The 20360-nt window shown below is 41.7% G+C and overlaps 1 protein-coding gene across 1 annotated transcript; it reads right to left on the reverse strand.

Annotated features, from left to right (window-relative positions):
- Nucleotides 1–5406: 5406 nt before the first annotated feature.
- LOC139739109 (bifunctional peptidase and arginyl-hydroxylase JMJD5-like) lies at nt 5407–19950 on the reverse strand. Its single transcript, XM_071649727.1, has 7 exons — nt 19848–19950; nt 18585–18715; nt 17151–17282; nt 16390–16468; nt 14795–15017; nt 12576–12687; nt 5407–11245 (listed from the first exon to the last, which is right to left on the reverse strand). The coding sequence occupies exons 1-7, from the start codon at nt 19924–19926 to the stop codon at nt 10967–10969; spliced, it is 1035 nt and encodes a 344-aa protein (XP_071505828.1). The 5' UTR covers nt 19927–19950; the 3' UTR covers nt 5407–10966.
- Between the last annotated feature and the right edge of the window lie 410 nt (nt 19951–20360).

Below are 20360 nucleotides of genomic sequence, written 5' to 3' on the forward strand. Positions count from 1 at the left end.
AAGGCAACTCCAGGGTGGCTCCCAAGTCATCATGCTGGCATTGATAGATGCTGACTATAAATTAATTTACATCAATGTGGGGACTTCAGGTTTAGTCCATATTTTGTTAAAGACAGTGGACTCCCGTTATAATGAAGTCCTTGGGACCGGCAGTTTTCTTTCATTATACAGTGCACTCCCGTTACAACGAACACGGTTATAACAAAATTTCGTTATAACGAAGTAAATCTTCTGGTCCCAAAATTATCACCATTAAAGTCTATGGTACAAAATTTGCTTATAACGAACACGGTTATAGCGAAATTTCCGTTATAACGAAGTCTTTTCCGAGCGCCACTGACAAAGAAAAACAAAAGAAATGTGCTCCGTTATAACGAAATGCAAATTGCTTTCGAAAATACGTAAAGAAACAAGCATATATAGCGTCTCTGCATGGGTGAAGGCTTCACACCACTGTGTGTTCGCTCTTTGTGTCACGCACAGTTTCTGAGGGGAACTTGCGTTTATTATTGTAATACAGTTATCCCATCACATTTCACATAGCTTTCCAGTGTATGATGAGTATTCAGCAAACAGAATATGATATATATATACGTGGTTTCCATGTTTTCGTTATATATTGTATTTGTTCGGTTATAACGAAATTTCGTTATAACGAAAGAAAACTGCCGGTCCCGAGCATTTCGTTATAACGGGAGTGCATTGTATCAAAATTTCGTTATAACCGAACAAATAAACAATAAAAAAATAGGGTGGATAATTTTGCGGCCTCAATTTTTACTTCATTGTAACTGGAATTTCGTTATAACCGTGTTCGTTATAACAAGAGTGCACTGTAATCATTAATGGCTGAAAGTTTAGAGCTTCTGTGCATGTTTTCTTTTTGATACATGACTAGCCCTAGAATGGTAGTGCGGTATGCTACCATTGTTAGGTAAACATCTTGGGGGGAAAAGGTCATACAAAATAGAAAAGATATAAGTTTGTTGAGGAAACACAACATTCCAGAGAAAAGAGAGAGTCTATCATTTGGACACACAGGTCATGGACAGAACTCTTTCCGGAGCCAAGCTATCAGAATGGGGAGCGTCATGACCCGAACATGTCCTAAATGTTCCTGTCAAAAGGACAGTAGAGAATGCCCCAAAAATTCTTGTGGCAGGGGCTATGATGGCTTATGGTCTCTCAACAATCCATATTGCTCCTCATAATCAAACTATCATGAATATTACAGGAAAGAAATTTTGGAGAGTTTACAAACCACGCCTGCAAGACAATTTCATGTGTCCTCGTCAACAGACCACCAGCCTCATGCAGGATGGAATCCCAACCCATACCACAATACTGACCCAAGACTAGTGTAGGAAGAACTTTCCAATATTTTGGAAGAAACCAGAGTGGCCAGGTAATTAATCAAACCTCAACTCTAACCAACACTGTGGGCTTTGCGAGAGTATGTTATGCAAAACCAAACAGCAACTAATGGAATGAATTATCATGTGCTGGGACAAGATCAACGGGACAACCTTGAGGGTGCTCGTCAATGACTATTGGGTCAAAAGAGTTTGAAAAGTACTCAAGGCAAGATGGGGACAATGTTATTAGGTGAGAAATCTATTTTTTGGTGAAAAACGGGAAGACTCGTACACTGCACAACTCATAATCCGGGCTTCGAAGCTGTTTGCCTGAATCCATATGTACTACAGACTGCATATTATCAGTACTCCGCACAATATGGAGGAGAGGAGAAGGTTCATGCCTCACAACATGAGTGAGTCGGTCTTTTATTCAGACAACCTCTGTTCTTTCAGAGAGTCACATGACCAAAAGCAATGACTGGGAAATAGAATCAAGAACTTAGTTTTGTTTATCAGGCAATATTAAATTTCATTCGGCAATATAATTTTGTTTTTGTTTCCTAGCCGCACATGTTACAAAAGTGTATTATTACCCCCCCCCCCCTTTCTTTTTCCCCCTCTTTCATTCAGGAGGAACAGGCACATCGCTCATCGACAGCCAGTGAGATGGTGGTGGCACTTCCTGGGACGATCGATCCATGTACCACTTCCGTCGTGCGCTGTCACCAAGATCAGAGAGGCCTTCCAGTCCAACAAATATCAGGGATTTCAGGAGGCCGAGTAGAAATGGCTTCAACAGAAACCAACATTTTTCTCTTGTTTCCAGTGCCAAAATGTAGTCATATTAGCCATTCCATAATGGGGTCGTCATCAATGTTTAGGAGGAAAATTTGAATAATTTGAATACTATGCAGGAATGTAAGGTGAGGGCACAATTGTACATAAGCATAAAAATGAGAGGGAGCAGTTGCATTCACGCAGTGCCAGTGAGAGGTTGTCAAGGATGGGTTGAAGCACTAAGAGCAGGAGCCTGACCATCCCAAAGATATTCAGCTGCAATGCTTGGTGCCAATCCCATGGACACCGCTTGCCTGACCTCATAAAAGTAAATGTGACCGTGAAGCTCCTTAATCCAGAGTTGGATTCAATCCAGACAGCCAGTATCTGAGATCTATCCAGAGTCAGATACAGTCCCAGACATCCAGTTTCAGAGGGAGGCCCAGTCATATAGACAGGCAGACACTGCAGACACCTGCATGTATGTAGGGATTTGTACACTGGGGGATTCACTCAGTTGAAATGCACAGTTTAGGGATATATTTGGTAGGGTATAGAAACTTGTGAAGCATATAGTCTGCTTCTACAAATGTATATGTATTTTCTTGGGGGGGGGGGGAGGGTTTCACCAAAAAGAAGGCTTTCAGTGTGATTGTAAGACCCTAGAGCAGAAAATCCAACGTTTCATCGACTTAAAGGGGTCATATGACACAAATTAATATGATTTCACACCGTAATCCACTGTGTTGAGTCCTTTATTGCGGTCATTCTCCTGAAACCCTTTGACATCGACCAATTAAAGACAGGCCATATATCTGCATGGTTTCGTGTGCTTGCTAGCTAAGAAAAGCGATTTATAGAATCTTTGCTTTATAAATACACACATTCACAAGCATATACTCATGTTCTCTTACACATATTTTGCAATACAGAGAAACAATTAGCTGCAAAAAGTGCTACAACTCCACAATGTCGCATCTTCTAGACACACACGCCCCTCTGAAAACTGCTGATATCTCACTGCGCCCACACGCCCCTTGGTACATGGACAGTGTGAAAGAATCTAAGAGATTGAGAAGGCGTTCTGAGCGTCGTATGATGAAGTCTGATCTTGAGATTCACCAACAAATCTACACAGTATGCTGCAGAGAGTATCAACAGGCACTTAACATGGCAAAGACAGCTTACCTAACAGCAGAGATCGCAAAAAGTGATAACAAGCAACTTTTCAAGCTTGTCCAAGAGCTTTCCACTCCAAGGAGCAGTGCGTCACTTCCTGATCACGACTCTGACGAACAGCTGGCTGCAGATTTTGGACACTTTTTCCAAGGAAAGACAACGAAAATCATTGCTGGTCTCAACCATTGTGATCCAGTTGCAAACCTGCAAGACGAGGGAGATACATGTGTTAGCGAGTTTTCGTTCTTTGAACCAGTGTCCCAGAATGACGTTCGCAGTGTTATACTGGGACGTGCAACTAAGACGAGTAGCCTCGATCCAATTCCAACGTGGCTCCTTAAGTCTTGTCTAGATGAGCTTCTTCCTTCGATCACTAATATTGTCAATCTGGCACTATCTACTGGCACATTTCCGGAATCATTCAAGGTAGCCCATGTGGTTCCTGTATTGAAGAAACCTCACCTGGATCGAAATGTACTCTCAAACTGCAGGCCGATTGCCAACATCACTTTTCTTGGTAAGGTTCTTGAGAAGATAATGTCGGAACAGCTCTGCGCTTACCTCGAGAAGCACCGTCTATTTCCTGAGATGCAGTCAGCTTATCGCAAGTTTCATTCCACCGAGACCGCACTTGTTAAAGTCTACAATGACCTCCTCCTGGCCTTGGACAAAGGGGATGAAGCTGTCGTCGTACTCTTAGATTTTTCGTCGGCGTTCGACACGATCGATCACAAGGTTGCCCTCAAGAGACTTCAACGGACATTCGGCATCAATGAGCTGGCCCTGCAGATGTTGAAGACGTACCTCGTAGGATGGACGCAAATTGTAAAAGTGAATGGTTCCTTTTCTCCCCCGTTCTCTGTACAGGCCGGTGTACCCCAGGGCTCGGTCATGGGACCGTTGGAATTTATCCTGTACACTGGTCCTCTTGCTGAGGTCATCAGATTCCATCAAGGGATTAACCACGTCATGTATGCGGACGACACGCAGCTGTACGTAGTTCTTCAGCATAGTAAACATAAGGAAAGTCTGGAGAGATTGTCTGAGTGTGTTACCGCGGTCAAATTGTGGTCAAGTCGGAACCAACTCAAACTCAACGAGACAAAGACTGAAATCCTTCACGTCTCATCTCAGTTTCGCCAATCAACGCCCTTTCCGAACAACTGTTTTGGAGATGCTATCTCCCCATCGGCATCAGTTCGAGATCTCGGTGTCGTCGTAGACCACAAGCTCAATCTACAGAGGCATATAAACAACACGTGCGGCTCAGCCGCGTTCAGCATATGCAAAATTGGGAAACTTAGACGCTTCCTGGATCAAGCCAACACGGAGCGTCTTGTCCATGCCTTTGTCACCACACACCTCGACTATTGTAATTCTCTGTATGTCAACCTTCCCTATGCCCATATTGCCCCCCTGCAAAGAATCCAGAACACAGCAGCTCGTCTCGTCTCTCGCACCAAGAAATCCGACCATATCACTCCCATCCTTCGCTCCCTTCACTGGCTGCCCATGGTTCAAAGAATACAATTCAAAATACTTACCCTTACCTACAAAGCCAAGCACGGTTTAGCCCCTGGATACATCTCTGAACTATTACTTCCCAAGAATTCATCCCGTGTCCTGCGATCCTCCCGCTCAATCCATCTTCAACTTAGCCCTGGACCCATACCACATACCCGCTATGGAAGTCGTGCTTTCGCTGTCGCTGCGCCCCAACTATGGAACAAGCTCCCCCTGCACATCAGATCTTCACCCTCGCTAGATACGTTTAAGACCCTCCTGAAGACACATTAATGAAGACAATATAATTTGAATTTCCAGTGATCTCATGTTTCTCTATGTTACCCTTTTTTTTCTATTTTTGTGTGTACAGATATTATATTAAGTAATGTAAATTATTGTAGAGTTTGTAGTTATGTTGAATGATATGCAAGATTATGTTTCGATATGATTATGATATGTGTAAGGCGCTTAGAAACCATGTATTAAGCGTGGTAAAAATGCTAATTATTATTATTATTAAAAAGAACTGCACTACAAGTGTCCAAGAATGTGCCGCAAGAGGTCCAGCAACGAATTGTGACAAGAGGAAGACAGACCATCTTCAAGGACCTTGCACAGCCTTGTTTTATTTTAGCAATACCTAGATGATGATGACCACTGTTAGCAACTTATCATATACATATCAGTGATATGTATGTAGCAATCCGGTTTTGGAAGAACAAAAGAAAACAATTTCTTAGAATCAAATTCAAACAAAAAGTAACAAAGCAAAAAATTTTCCGAGAGAATGAGTAATTCTGCATCATTTCTGAAAGCCCAATCCTTCCAGTCACAATCTCCACTTTTACTTGCCAAATTTGGGCATAATGTCCACCCTCAGTCCTTCTTGAGTCAAGATATGACCTCATAGCCCTCCATCCAAGCAAAGTGGCAGTAAAAGGGACGTAGAACTGTGCATTGGTGGATTGGAATTTAAGTTAAAATGTGTTTTTAGGAAGGGAACTAAACCTAATGAAAAAAGAAGTTTTCCTCTCCTCACTTCATATTGACAGCTTTGACAACTGGAACCAACGAGATATTGCGGAAGCAGAGGAAGTTGTTTGAGAATCAACTATCTTTGTCTCTGGCAGGGGGTTTGGTTCGGTTTGGCACAAGACCATTCCAATTGATGATCAGAACATGCAAATAAAAAGAATCTTGGTGACCACTACTGCAAGTCCAAGCTCCATTTGTTACCCGTTACAAAAATTGGCATCACGGACAGGATTTGCAGTTCACTGTTCACCTACCTGCCCCCTGCTGGAGAAAAATGGAGAAATTGGAGATTATGGCACTGAGGGAGAAGGTGGTGGAGCTGGAAGCCAAGTTTGCGGAAGGAAAGGACGACACTCAAGGCTCTCTTACATCCGGTCATGCGTGGTACTACGAGTGGTTTGCGTGCCAAAAATGGGCCAAGTAGTGAGATGCACGCAAGTGGAAAGTACTTTTTTTGGTGGTCGAAAACACAACGCATAGCACGCAGCCTGAAAACTTGCCGGCCAGTTTTTCGCTACAACCTGGCTGCGACAATTAGCACGCGTGGGGCACGCTCGGAGTATGCAAGACAAAAGTCCTGAATAAGTTCGATAGGCGTGCGTGTAACACAGGCAAAACATGCAACAATTCCGGGTATTTTCCCACGAAGGTGTACTTACCAAGCAAGAGGCTCTTACTTTCCACTTGCTTTCAATGTACGTGTTAACAAAAGGGGGGGTGAGCGCACTTCCTCCGTGCGTATTATCTACTTCCAAATTGCATGGTGAGTACTACTACCGTACTTGTGAAGTACGTCACACTCAGACGACGAATGTGATCAGCACGATAAAAAGTGCGTCAGAAGTACATGTTGAGACATGCTCAGGTGCATCATGCTCCTATATAAAAGCTGATATGGACAGTATGCTTTCAGTTCCGCGTCAACATTTTCTGCAGTGAGTCCACATTTTGTGAACAATGGCTCCCAAGGGGAAATCAGGTAGCAGGAAGGGGAAGAAGAGCAGGGAAGAGGAATCAGAAGAAATTAGGAGAAGGAAAGAGAGGGAAAGAAAAGTAGCTGCAGAGGAGAGAGAAGGGGAAAGGGCTGAAGGAGAAGAAGTCTCAGGTGTGGCGTCCGATGCAGAGAGCACCACAAGTGCCACAGGCAAGCAGAACTTGTCTCGCTATGACTTCAACAGTGAGGAGGAGGCCAGACTTGTGGAGTTTTTTGAGCAGCATGACGAGTTCTACACCAAGGGCAACTCCAAGTACAGCAACACTCAGTACAAGAGGAAGGTTCTGGACCAAATGGCCACCCAACTGAACTGTCATGGTGAGTGAAATTTTTGGCTAACAAATATGTATAAATATTCCCCAACATTTCTACTAAAATAGCATGTACAATGTATTGGGAAAAGAAGGAAGTATAAGAAATAGTTTCAGCCATGTTGCAGTAGTAAAAACATTATACTGTGTAATTCCCAGACCTTTATTTAGGGGTGTTTTCATATTATGTTTCAGCATCTAAAATTCAAGGTTGGTTCAAGAACCAGTGCACACAAGTTGGAAAGATGATGAGCCCCCACAAGAAGAAGTCTGGCTCAGGGCAAGAGGTTCTAACAGTCCGGAAGAAGTGGCAGCTTCCTCTTGCAACAACAGCTGTAAAAGACGATGGCGCATCCTTCTTGGTAGTGCCATATTGGATGCTGAAACAGTGAATGATGGAAGAGACTCAGTGCATCCTTTTATATCATTGTGATTATCCGTGCGTTCTTCCAATTTGACGCACGATTGTCTTGCTTAACACTTCCGTGCTCCATACATTTCTCTTACATTTCTCTTACTTTGTAAGTACGATTTCTGAAAAAGTACGCTTCACCTGCAATTCACGTACAAATATCCCACTCATTGTGTGCGACAGAAGTAGAGATCTTACGTGCTCCTTACTTCTTCCTACTTCCAAAAAGGTGTACAGACCACTTGCGGGCCTCACTTTTTGAGCAAGACACTCCCCTGGAATTTAATTTTCACCCTGCAACAACTCCACGCCTGACAGGAAGTCCGCACGATCTCTAAAGACGCACGACGGGATGTAAGAGAGGCTTAAGGTTCATGCCTCAGCGAGCACAGCTACCAGCATCCAGCCAATCTTCTTGTTACAAGTAAAGCCAGTTACACCTGGAGATCTGACCATTCAAGACTGAATCACAGACATGAAGAGCAAGCTTACCGGGTAATTAACAAAGAGCAGGCTGCTTTCGTCCATAACCACTTAGGTGGGAACGCCCACTGAGAGATTCTGGGTCACGGTAACCGATGACGTGAAGGAGATCTTCTCTACTCTGGAGAAGGTCTTTAGGAGTGGGGTCTCATTTCCGGTTCCGCTCCAGAAGTTTTTTAGCTACCAGCAGGCTCCAGCAGAGGGATTGCAAGAATGTTCACTCCAGCTGGTGACCCTCTATGACAGGATCTGTTTCCTGGACAGCTCCCACAAGGGCAGCAAGACATTAACTCTGAAGGGACGGCTGGAGGAGACTGTCTATGATGAGGGGTTACAGCCAAAACTCCGAGGCTGAATACCAAGTGTCCTGAACTTGATTTCTACAGACTACCGAGACTGAGCTCTGGATTGGTTTGGTCTGTCAGGAGGAAACCAGAGGCTGCCACCTCGCAGAAGACCTCGACAAATTATACACTCCATGCATGCTGAAGAAGTGTAAAACCCCCATTTAGGACATGGTGACAGTATTCTGTTGCTTTATCAGACCAGCTCTTGAGTAGGGTATGCATGCCCAGTTTGGCACACTTTGCTAACAGAAACACAAGCTGAGAAAATATAATTTGTACAGAAGAGAGCACTTCGGATCACCTTGGGAAGAAACTACACTGGGTACGATGAAGCCCTTCAAGTGTGTAAGCTTCAGTCTTTCAGGTCTTGCAGAGATACACTTCTTAAAAACTTTGGGAAGAAAATGTTCAACTCTGTTAACAGCATTGATCAAAGTAAACATTTACACTTATTTCTATTTTTGTGTTGTTTCTTCTCCTGTGCTATGATGAAAAAACTACCGCAGCATGGAAGCACACAAGCAATTTCGATCAGGCTGGGTGCAGACTGTTTTTCATCAGGTCACATCGAAGGGATTTTTCGTCTTCAGCGTTTAAAAGATGCTTCCTGGGCCCCAAGCCCCGGCTCCCAGCCCTCCCAAGCCGTGGATTGGGCGTGGGCCAGGATGGCCCGGGGTAGAGGCCAAGCTCGCGGACTCGAGGCCTTCCTCAGAATGACCACAGCTCCCACTGTAGGTCAGGGCAGGGGCCTATCCCTAAGGCTTGTCCCAGCACCTGAACCTGTGACTTACAACTATATGGGTACTAATAGCCCCGGCATTCCACAATTCATAGGGAAAGCCACCCTTGTATATAGAGCACTGTACATAGGATATGTTTAGTGAAATTAAGGAAAGTCACCCTCAAGAAAATGATTATGAGTATTTTGTATTTTATGTTCATATTTTTCTGGAGGTGGATATTTCTGTAGTCAGTTGGAGGCTAAGGCTAACATTTATACATTTCAGAATATATCTCCCAAGGGTCTCTGGGTCGAGGGCTTCGTTTGGGCTCAGCCGGAAGCCCTTTCATGTATTTGAGAGGACTAGGTCTGTTTCAGACTGAGAAGTCTGCTCAACGAACTGAGCCGGATTGTCCTGATAATACATTTCCAAGTGAAAGCCACTTCACAGTCGGTCCTGTGGACGCCACCCTAGATGACTAAGGACAGATATGGAGAACGTTAATCTTCATCATCTATATTGAATCTAGAATCTTGTCAGAGTTAGGAACTACATTAGCGGAAGTCACTAATGTCAGAATTTGGGGGTTTTGCCCGGGTTTCGGGCAAATACAGTTCAGGACTATAATCCTGGCAACAACTTAATTTTTAAGGTATTATGTTGCACATTCGATTTATGTCATGGCGTGCTAAGTTTGTATATTGTTCAAAGGAATAAATCTGTCAAATGATGGATAAGGCTATGAGTGAATGACAAGTATTGTTATGTTTTATTACTGATGTTAAATTCTAAATTGTCATTTTGTGTGCTACTGGCATGTATCGATAATGAGGTAGTTACGGGGGGGGGGGGTTGACACAAAAGGAGATACTAAATTGCTTATATCAGCAGGGTGTTCTTTTTATAATGAATGTGTTACATGTATTTAGAGAACAAATTGGACAACGCGTTAAATGAATTTTGAGAATTTTGACAAAAAGTAATGGTTTAGTAGGCAGTAACGAGATAGTAGGAAAAAAAAAAGAAGAAAAAGATATGGGTATCGATCTTGTTGGCCGAGGGGGTGTGTAGTGAAAGTTTAATAATCATTACACATACACAATGTACATTGTACTGGAAATAAATATTGTTATGGTACGAATCATGTTTGCAGAGACAGAGAGTCAGATGAACTACAAGAAAGACATCAATGTTTTCAGGCAAATTTGTTGCTATTTGACCTTAGGCAATTTTTTTTCCTTCAAAATTTCATTCCCTCACACTGCATGGCATCAACTGAATAAATTTGACCACTATTTGCATTGGGGATCTGTAGACCTCATGCACAACCAAAGTGTCAACTATTAATCACTAGCTATAGGTTGCATTAAGACTGAATGATCGAATCATGAACAAAAGTAGGGAACTGCAACTTATGGCAATAATAAATGTTGTGGGCTTCGAGGCATTACAGCAAACACTATGCATGTAGCCACATCTTCTTTTACTATGCGCTTGACAGGATCAAAGACAATATAATACCAGCAGGGAACATACCGCGGCATGTAAGTATGATGTGGAACACTGTCAGGGCGCACTAGTGGGTGACCTCACATCATCAGGATTCCTGCTTTCTAATTCCCAGGCATTTGTTGTTGCTGCTGTTTTGCCTCAGGGATCAATGTATTCATCAACATACAGTGGCATTCAGCTCCTTTGTCAGTATTTCTGTATTCCTGCCTAACATTTCACATCCGGTGCTGTTTCCATGACAACACTTCATGCAAGACAATATCAGATGTTGCTTCACATGTTTTCTGCATCATAGTGAATATGCGCATGCTCTTCAGTGACCCGGAGGTTTCACTTTCTCCAGAGTAAACCCCGGATCTTCATGACAGGCGGGTGCTTGGAGGTCCTGGGCTCCCCCTTAGGAAGTGCTTCCAAGTCCATGTGTTCCAGGACCAGTCGCACAAGGCGGTCCAGCTGCTCCGGGGAGGGTCTCTCGTGCCACGTCTTGAGGAGGAAGCTGGTCAGGCTCTCAGGCAGATCCTGCAGAACTCGCTGAAAGGAGGCAAAGGGTCGGTTCTGCTCCACAATGTTCAGCAGCCAGTGGGAGAAAGCTTGCCACCTCATAGGCTCCTGGGAGATGGCAAGGAGGTAATGTGATGAGGTAATAATGTTTCTTAACTGTCAACACATCAGTTTTCACACAAAATAACATACACAATTCTGTTTCGGGTGGGCAATGTAGCCACACAGTACTACAACCCCATTCCACAACAATGTCACACTATAGCAAGGTTATAAGAAGATGATATGGCATAATGTATGCATTCCTTCTCAATCAGATCAGCATCACAAAAGTCTTCATGCCACTTACTGCCTCAAATTGATCTAGTACAGAAAGAGATGCATCTTGTCATTAACTGTTAATTAGAGCACTCAACCGGGGGACCCGATTGAGCACGTTTTCCCCGAACTCCCCCCCCCCCCCCCCCCCCCCCATACCCCATTTTAGGCTAAACTGTTGAATAATATGGCAACTGGGAACCAATAAGAAACACAGACAGGATCATACAAACAAGCAGACCCTGAAATATTTACCGCTTTGTGTATAAAGACAGAACAAGCAAGGGCACCACCACCAAAAACAACAGGCATCTTCATTTCACTATCATGCACCTTTCTGCCAAATGTGAAGAAAATCTGATAAGAAATTAGGCTGATAGAGTCCACACCAGAAATGTGACATGGCATCCAAGTCGGAACACTGAGGGCGTTGTCACCATAAACTGTTGTGTCCTTCATCTAGAATGACCACCCATACACCTCCTTAGCAAGTCTGAATAAAATCCGTTGAATAACAATCAAGTTTGCAAATTTTCACATGATCAGGGTGACCTTTGACCCTGTAAAAGGTGGAACATTGAGGGCAGCATTATCAATAGGTACAGGTGTATAGACTTGACTATGATACATTCACATACCAAATTTGAAAAAAATCGGTCAAGAAACAAGGCCAGCGTCGCACACACATGCAGACTCTGTCAAATTTACCTTTTCATGTATAAAGACAGATTAAGTGAGGGCGCCATCACCAAAAACTATAGGCATCTTCGTATTTACCATAATACAACTTCATGCCAAATTTGAAGATGACCTAAGAAGAACTGCAGCGGACGCGGTGGCAGCGCAATAAGGCCAAATGCAATAGTATCCTCCGAACTCTGTTCGGGGGATACACTAATGAAGCAATCATGAAAACGTAATATGAACTTTTGTCAAACATTCTCTTCCACAGTGGTCTTTGGTCTTATAGAATTGTTCTCCCTGATTTGTTTGGTAATAAAACTCAAAACCAAAAACGTAACTATCAAAAAGTTAGAAAGAGATCACAGAAGAATGCAGGATCTAGAAAATGCATATTCTGCCTCTGAGAGCAAAGAACAAAAGGTATCTTGAGACTAACCATGATCTTTGCCAGGTATTCATTCTCTCCGCCGTCACCAAAGAAGAAGTTGACAGAGATTGTCATCTCAAGTGATGTGACTTGATGCCACCAGAAGGCTGGAATAAACAACCTACAATTCAAGATCACATTGGAAAAAAATAAAAACACTGTCAGTTTTTCATCCCCCTTTTCCCTTCTTGTTTATGGATTGCCCATGTACGGTGTGTATTGGGATATGACTTCTACATTTGTCTCCTGTGCGAGAATTTCACTCAACGTCTGAGATTGCAACAGACCAACCTCCTGGAATACTATGACATCAGAGATGCATTCAAGAGCTTGGCCTTACAACTTCATATATTTCTGTCTGATATTTGCACAGGGTTTTTAACCCTAACCAGGCCGGACTTTTTTGGGTGATCTGTGGCTGGGGAGGGGTTGATTCAACCCCCCCGAGATCTCAGCCATCGATCGCACAATCGCCATGAAATTTGGCACATGCATTACCTGTGGCGTATTATACCAAGCTTTACAAAAAGAAATGAAAATTTTCATGATAATAATTAATTATGCTAATATATGCATAAAATCATACATTTTGCTCTAAATCAGAAATCAAAGCTCCTAGAATCCTAATTTTTGGTGAAAACATTCTTTGTAGCATTCCTAACAATGTACTTGAAAAAAAAATTTGGTATCAAAATCAATTTCTTATGTATTTTATTGTTTTATGAATTTCTTACGTATTTCTTTGTTTTTTCGACCTTTTGTTTTGTCATTTTTTTCCCGCAAAATGTATGACAGAACCTATTTCAAGCATAATTATGCTAAAATTAATTAGTTTCAGCCTATGAAAGTGAAAATAATCATATCTTTATGAATAAGAAGAGAAAACTCCATTTGCATAGACTTTATACACAAAATCACGTTTTTGAGCCATTTTCGGTCTGACAGGCATGTATTAAACGTCATGCAGCATCGTAACGGTATGCGCGATTTTCGCGAAAATGGTGTCAAAAGATGCGCGAGACTTGAAAGTAAAAAGTCAGCGAACGGTGCGGTCAAAAAATTTCGCGCGGCGGAGTAGTCGCGAAAAATGTCAAGGGGGGGTTGATTCAACCCCCCCCCGGCCTTTTTAGGGTTAAAGTGAAAACTAAGTTTCGGTAAGTGCTTGAGAACCCGTCTAGCACCATTCATTTTTTCTTGCAATATATCAAAAGAGTCCACCAAGAAACTTACCTGGCTGACGCGGTTTGCCGGAATGATGAGTCGGTTTGGAGTATTTTGAGAAAAATAATAATAGTAGGAAAACCGACTTTTATTCCACAAGGCTCCAGACTAACTCGGTCTCGGGAAAAATTCGACCCTACTTCAGACAATTCACACGCAGTTCGTGATCGCCACATTCTACTGGCCACTGCATGATACCAAATGAGGCCTAACTGAATGGACAGGAAAGTGCGTGCTAACGTAATCCTGTACAAAACAAAACAAAAATGACAGCGCGCAGTCCTCAGTTGCTGAGACGCGCGGTCTTTGGAGTTTTTGTTGTTGTTTATCAAGCGCCTTTGATTGTTTTAGAGGTGCTTGATAGGCGCACACTAATTTTGCATGCGCGCAAAAGAGGTTTTTGATGCGCGCGTTGTAACAACTCGGACCATTACTGCGAGTAGCCAGAACACGAAGCGCTATAGTTTATACAGGCTGCTCCCATAGGACAACACTGTACAATCAGAGGGACAACCATTACAACTCATCCCGCCGTCAAAGCGAAGCCGAGTTATCCCCGAGTCCGAGTTTAGCCTGACCCCGTTCGGGTAAGTACTGAGACTGAACCTTTTTGGTTAATATTTCGCATTTTCGTCGTTACCCATCTAATATCTTGTTATAACATCGTTTTCCTGCACATTTCCTAAGCATACGTTCACATTTGGGAGCGAAATTTGACAACTTTTGCAGGCGAACCAGAACTTTGTTTGGGCTTTAAGGGTTTTAGCTTTTGTTCAATTCAAGTTTATGTTGTTGACTATCATATATCTGAACACAACGCTATATTTGAACCATGTGTTTGTAGATGCATCTGGCTTTGGTGTATCATGAAATTCCACCCCTTCTTCCCCCTCCCCCCCCCCCCCAAAAAAAAAATACTAAACTAAAATTATAGAAGCATATATGAGAGAGAGAGAGGGAATATTGCAATCAAGTGTCATAACCATTTCATAATGTCCTGAACTTACATTTCACCTGCATTCAGCACGCATTCGTGGCACTGGACGTGAGTAAACTCTGGGAAAGCACTTGTGTCAGGGTTGTCACAGTTGACCTGTGCTTGGATGGTCCTGCCCCTTGACCCCAGAGGATTAGGGTAGAGAGGTCGAAGGTCACACCCATACAGTCTGACCTTTTTGGAGCCTTGCAGGATTACAAGCAGACCGTCATCTGGGTCAAAGTGACAGAATTCTGAGAGGGAACAACACGGAGACATGTCTGACTAAAAGTGGTTGGCCAATACTAAACGTACCAATATTTTGAGGAATACACAGTACTGTAAAAGTGCATATTTTTCACGCTCAGTCGGGTAAGATGAGTTCTGCATGATATTAATTCCGCGGAAGCAAGACATCAACTACAGAATCATATGGCAAGCAAACATTTGTGTGCCTTTATTTTCGAGCTAGTTTCTGGTTGCACAAAATACGCAAAAATGTCAACACCGCAAAAATTTTCACTTTTACAGTATAGTAGTTGACACACACAAAAAATGATAATACACTTTGCATGATATTTTCAAGATGTTTAATCATTGCAACTGATTGACAAATTGCCCTACATCGACGTAAATAAGCACTGAATTGATCAATTCAGTGCTTATTTACGTCGATGTAGGGCAATTTGTCAATCAGTTGCAATGAAAACATCTCGACGGAAGAACTTCATAAATTTGAATGTTTAATCATGTGCATCACGACAGGGTTAAAAGGAAACAAAAACATTTTACTGATTAGTGTAGAAAAGTGTTTTCTTTTACATTTGCTGCTACCTCATATTTGCAAAAATACTGCCACCCATAACACAAATACATTCTTCATCAGTTCAAAGGTGGTATATCAATAAATTTTCTCTTTATTAAGGGTATACTTGTTTCACATTGCATCACTGTGGTTCTCGATATCAAGTTTATCAACTTAGTTTGAAGTCATTTTTTCAAGTTCTAATTTGTGAAATCCTTTATACTCTCAAAATATATCGTGTATGACAGTATCTAAAGCTCATGTGCTACGTCTGCAAATCTGTATTCTTCAGGTAGGGGCATTGTATTATCACAGAGTGTCACATCAGTGTATAAAGCTATACTATACACCAAGGCTCAACATCAGCAGTGGCCTGGTGGTCCAGGGTCACTAAAAATTCATGTTGGGCCACCAATTTTTCAAAAGGGTTATCTTTTGTTGGCCCGTTTGGACAATTGAGATTCAAAATGTGTTGAATGTTTCCCCTAATTTCAGGCCAGTCTTTTTCGGGCGATGAAAATTTCAGTGACCCACATGGGCACTAGAGGAAAAGTGAGTGTCAAGCTCTGCATATACTGTATGGATAAGCTGTTATTTTCATGAGAGTTTTTCGCGAATTTCGCGAATCACAGTCAGACCGTGAATCTAACAACACGCGAAAATGTCACCATACTCTAAGGTAGTAGTTCGCTTATGAAGACCTCTGTGTCAATTTGCGAAAGCAACATCTCGCGAAAATGTCCGTGACCTCGTCATTCGCAAAAATATCTGTACGCGAAAATATAAGTGTATAAAGTACTCCTCCCCCAGTGTACGCTCACCATAATGTCCTTTCATTGCTATCCAGAGGTATGGTCCTCCATGGAGCTTTCCAACATATCCTGGAACAGGGACATCAGCCTATTACCAAAATATCAACAAACAAATATTAACTGGTATTAAACACAACAGACAGATATTACATTCTTATCAACAGACAAGAAAGGCAGGGGATTAATACATTCTTCTTTTCATTTCATGATATCTATATCCCACTTGCAACAACTAAAAAAAGCAAACAGGGAAAACTCATGAACTTTGAAAGAGAGTGGTGGTTCACTCTTACAAATTTAATGTGCAAATGAGCTTGATATAATGGATATTTGCTCATACGACAATTGCTTTCGTGACATATCTGCACGCAAACCCACATATAAATTCTACCCTGGTGTAGATAATAATGACAAATATAGAAAACAATGAATAGATATTTACACACACGAATGCATGACCCCAGGAATATAAATATATATCATAGACAGGATTTCCTGTACATGTTTAACTTTTCTGTATCGTTCCAGCGGAAAATTATATGAAAATTCCCTGTGATTCAATGCAGAACACAAAATAAAATCTAATCCATCAAAATTCACATTCTATTTCCCTCAGGCCACACTACACTACAGCATACATGTATGCAGCGATCCATAATAGAGAGCGGACAAATTCTAACCTTTTTGAGTTTAAAAATATGCAACTTATTCTAAAGTTGAAGGCAAGGCAGCTAAGCCAGCGAAACATTCAAAACTGATGTGCCTCTTACCTCCAACTCCGGGAAAGTACTGCGGATGTTCTGCACAGCCAGGTAGGAGCTCTTGGCCCGGCTGTTCTCGGCTCGGATGTCACTGATGTAGTCACTGAGAGGACTCTCCCTGATGCTGTATGACCTGCCAACCTAAATGAAGAAGGAACAAACCATGCTCACATCTCTCCCATTCCACAATCTCATAGTAAATATTTGATGAAGGAAAATCAATGCTGGGAGAAACTAATTTCTAGTGTACAAAACACCAAAAGGTAGTGGTAATCAGAAGAAAAAAAGTCTAATTCCATTTCCCCCCAACACACACATGATACATGCACAAATGACCTTGAATACAAGAACCCCTGTAAAAGATATCAGATCTGTCTTAACAGAGAATCATCATTCAATATTCTTATCTACCAAAATGCTCACATTCAAATAACTGAGAGTAAAACATTTAAAGGGGATGGCTAGTAACTGATCAGTGGGAATCAGTGGGAATGCTGGGGGATGATTGTTCCAATTCTTGTGGGATTCATTTAAGAGTACATTATCTATTGTTGTGTGAAAATTGTTTGCTTCAGAACGGTCTCACATTCAGCGACTCACATTCAAGTAATGTGCAGTTTAATGCCCAATCACTGCTACATACAGGCATGCTAACCTGGAAACATTAAACTGCACAATACTTGAATATGAGACCATTCTGAAGCAAATAATTTTCACACAACAATAGATATAATGTACTCTTAAATGAATCCCACAAGGATTGGAACAATCATCCCCCAGCATTCCCAATGATTCCCACTGATCAGTTACTAGCCCTCCCTTTTAAATGCTGCTATACCTTAACTTTAACACTGACCAAGAAGCCACTATCCTTCTTCTTTATCAACTTTAACACTGACCAAAAAGCCACTATCCTTCTTCTTTATCTATTTTGTTCACTTCATTCATTAGTCTGTCCACATCTGCTTTTTCATGCTCCTCCACAGGACTTTACATGCAGGGTGCAATAAGTGTGTGCATCTACACGTATAGGCAACACTTAATAGTGCATTCAAATGGTTACATGGAGACATTTTTTTTTTTTTTTTTAGAATAAGTGAGTACAATGTAGGTCATCAAGTACTGTATTAGTTGAAATTTTAACGGTGTGGAAATTTTCACACATTTCAGGCAACTAGCAGCTAGCGCGAAAATAAAAGCATGCACATGTATATTTTTCAATGCCATGTGTTCCAGTAAATCAATGTCCTGATTTTGCAAAGGCAAAAACATGCACAATTCATCTTACCAAGCCAAAGCCCAAAAATTACTCACATGTTTGTGATAATATTAACATTTACAGTAATTGATCATTCAAATATCATTCTAGTCCTTGTCTTCAACTGTAAAGAAGCACAAAGGGGACACCTGGCCTTACAGTCGAGCCAGGTAAAGAATACTGACTTTGTAGCTCTCCTGGTCAGTTTGCTGTCGAATGAAGGCTTTGTTGTGACCAGCTTTCCTTGTCAGTTCATCTAGCGTCCAGTCAGCTGCTGGCCACTTGTCTGCTACATCAGTAATGATTACAGGTACTCCTATAATGACAACAACAGCAAAGGAAATTATTACTTACTTTGATGTGAAAACTTATTCTACAAGGTTACATGCCAATAACATGACTTTGGAGAACACTCAATGTCAATGATTCATTTTGAAAATACAGTAGGCCATATGCAGTACCACAGCCATTTAGCACAATGGTGGCCTATACTATTGTAGCTGAAAAGGATTACTCTTTTAATCATGGCAGATCCCCCAAACACACAGCAATGTTTCTTCGTCATGTATTTGGATCACTATCTAATATGCTTGAATGATGCATACCATAGTTTGTATAACTATAATGTATGTATGGGCATGTACAAATATAACTAAATTTACTGGCATGTAGAGCTTATAAATTTGTGTGTCATGTCTCATATTATCAGTCTCGCATCAATGCATATTAACACATAGAACTAGGCCATATGATATCCCAGTTGACTATCTAGAGTAGAGAGGGGGCCCTGTGCTAAATCTTCTTCAAAAATCAAACTAGAAAGGAAAAATTTGCCTACCAAACAATTTCAACATTCAAAACCAAAGGGGAATGAAATATGTTTCATTATAGTTACTAGGTTTCAGTAGGCCCTACTGCTTTAACAAGTTTTTTACAGGAACCTGGTATACCAGGTTCCCAAAATATGGACAAGAGTACCTGCGCTTGTGGACTAAATTAATGTTATTTATGACAACTATGTTACGCTGCCAAGAAAAGTGGCTTTGATCATGTTGATTCTGATACTGGGAGTGATAGTTTACACTGATATCAAGATCAGTTTACTTTTACTGCATAAAGTTTACTGTATGAAAACTGTGTGTATCACAGTATCATTTGCTCTTTTTTTTCCAATGACCACTGGAAACAGAATTATAATAAACTTAATCCTGTTCATTCAGTCATATGGTTTGTGGTGACTTACCATACAACCTGACACACACAAAATATAAGCGCACAATGGAATTATTCAGATGACCAACAAAAATAGCAATATGTGGGACTGAATCACAACCTCATCGTCTTTGCATTCTCCGACAGAGTAGAGTGTAAATTTATGTAAATTAGATCTACATGTATGTATTAGATTTCGACAGAATGGCCTAAAATATCTGACCTAGTCTACAAACCTTTTCTGAGATGAAGATCTCTGAAAACATCGTCTGTAAGGGAGGAAACTCTGGGTATTTGGATTCTCGGTAGCTCCATGCTTCACCCCTTCGGGCCTTCCCTCCGCTTTATACACGTAAGATCTTCACTAACTTGACCGAAAAATGTCTTGTATGTACTAGTATCTGGTGGTCGTCGGCGATGTTCAGCGGAGACGTTACTTGGTCACGGATCCCCTGTCTCTGGAGGAGAGCAGGTCAGAGTGATAACGTAAAAAAATAGAATAAAAATAAAATAAAATAAAAGACTCCTCCGGACAGACGCATCTTTCTGTCTATTCACTAACCTGCCAAACGTTGGTTATTTCACCAAAGATCGTACACTCCATGATTTCACCTTTGTTTAGCTAGAAAGGAAGATCAGTGGAGCCGGGAAAATACAATGTGCAAACGCCGGGAAATGTGCAAACGTCTCGCCGGGAAATGTGCAAACGCCGGGAAATGTGCAAACGTCTTGCCGGGAAATGTGCAAAT

This window comes from Diadema antillarum, unplaced genomic scaffold (assembly GCF_040938485.1).
Source record: "Diadema antillarum isolate AM-2024a unplaced genomic scaffold, OU_Dant_1.0 seq00000783_RagTag, whole genome shotgun sequence".
In the NCBI taxonomy this organism is placed as follows: Eukaryota; Metazoa; Echinodermata; class Echinoidea; order Diadematoida; family Diadematidae; genus Diadema; species Diadema antillarum.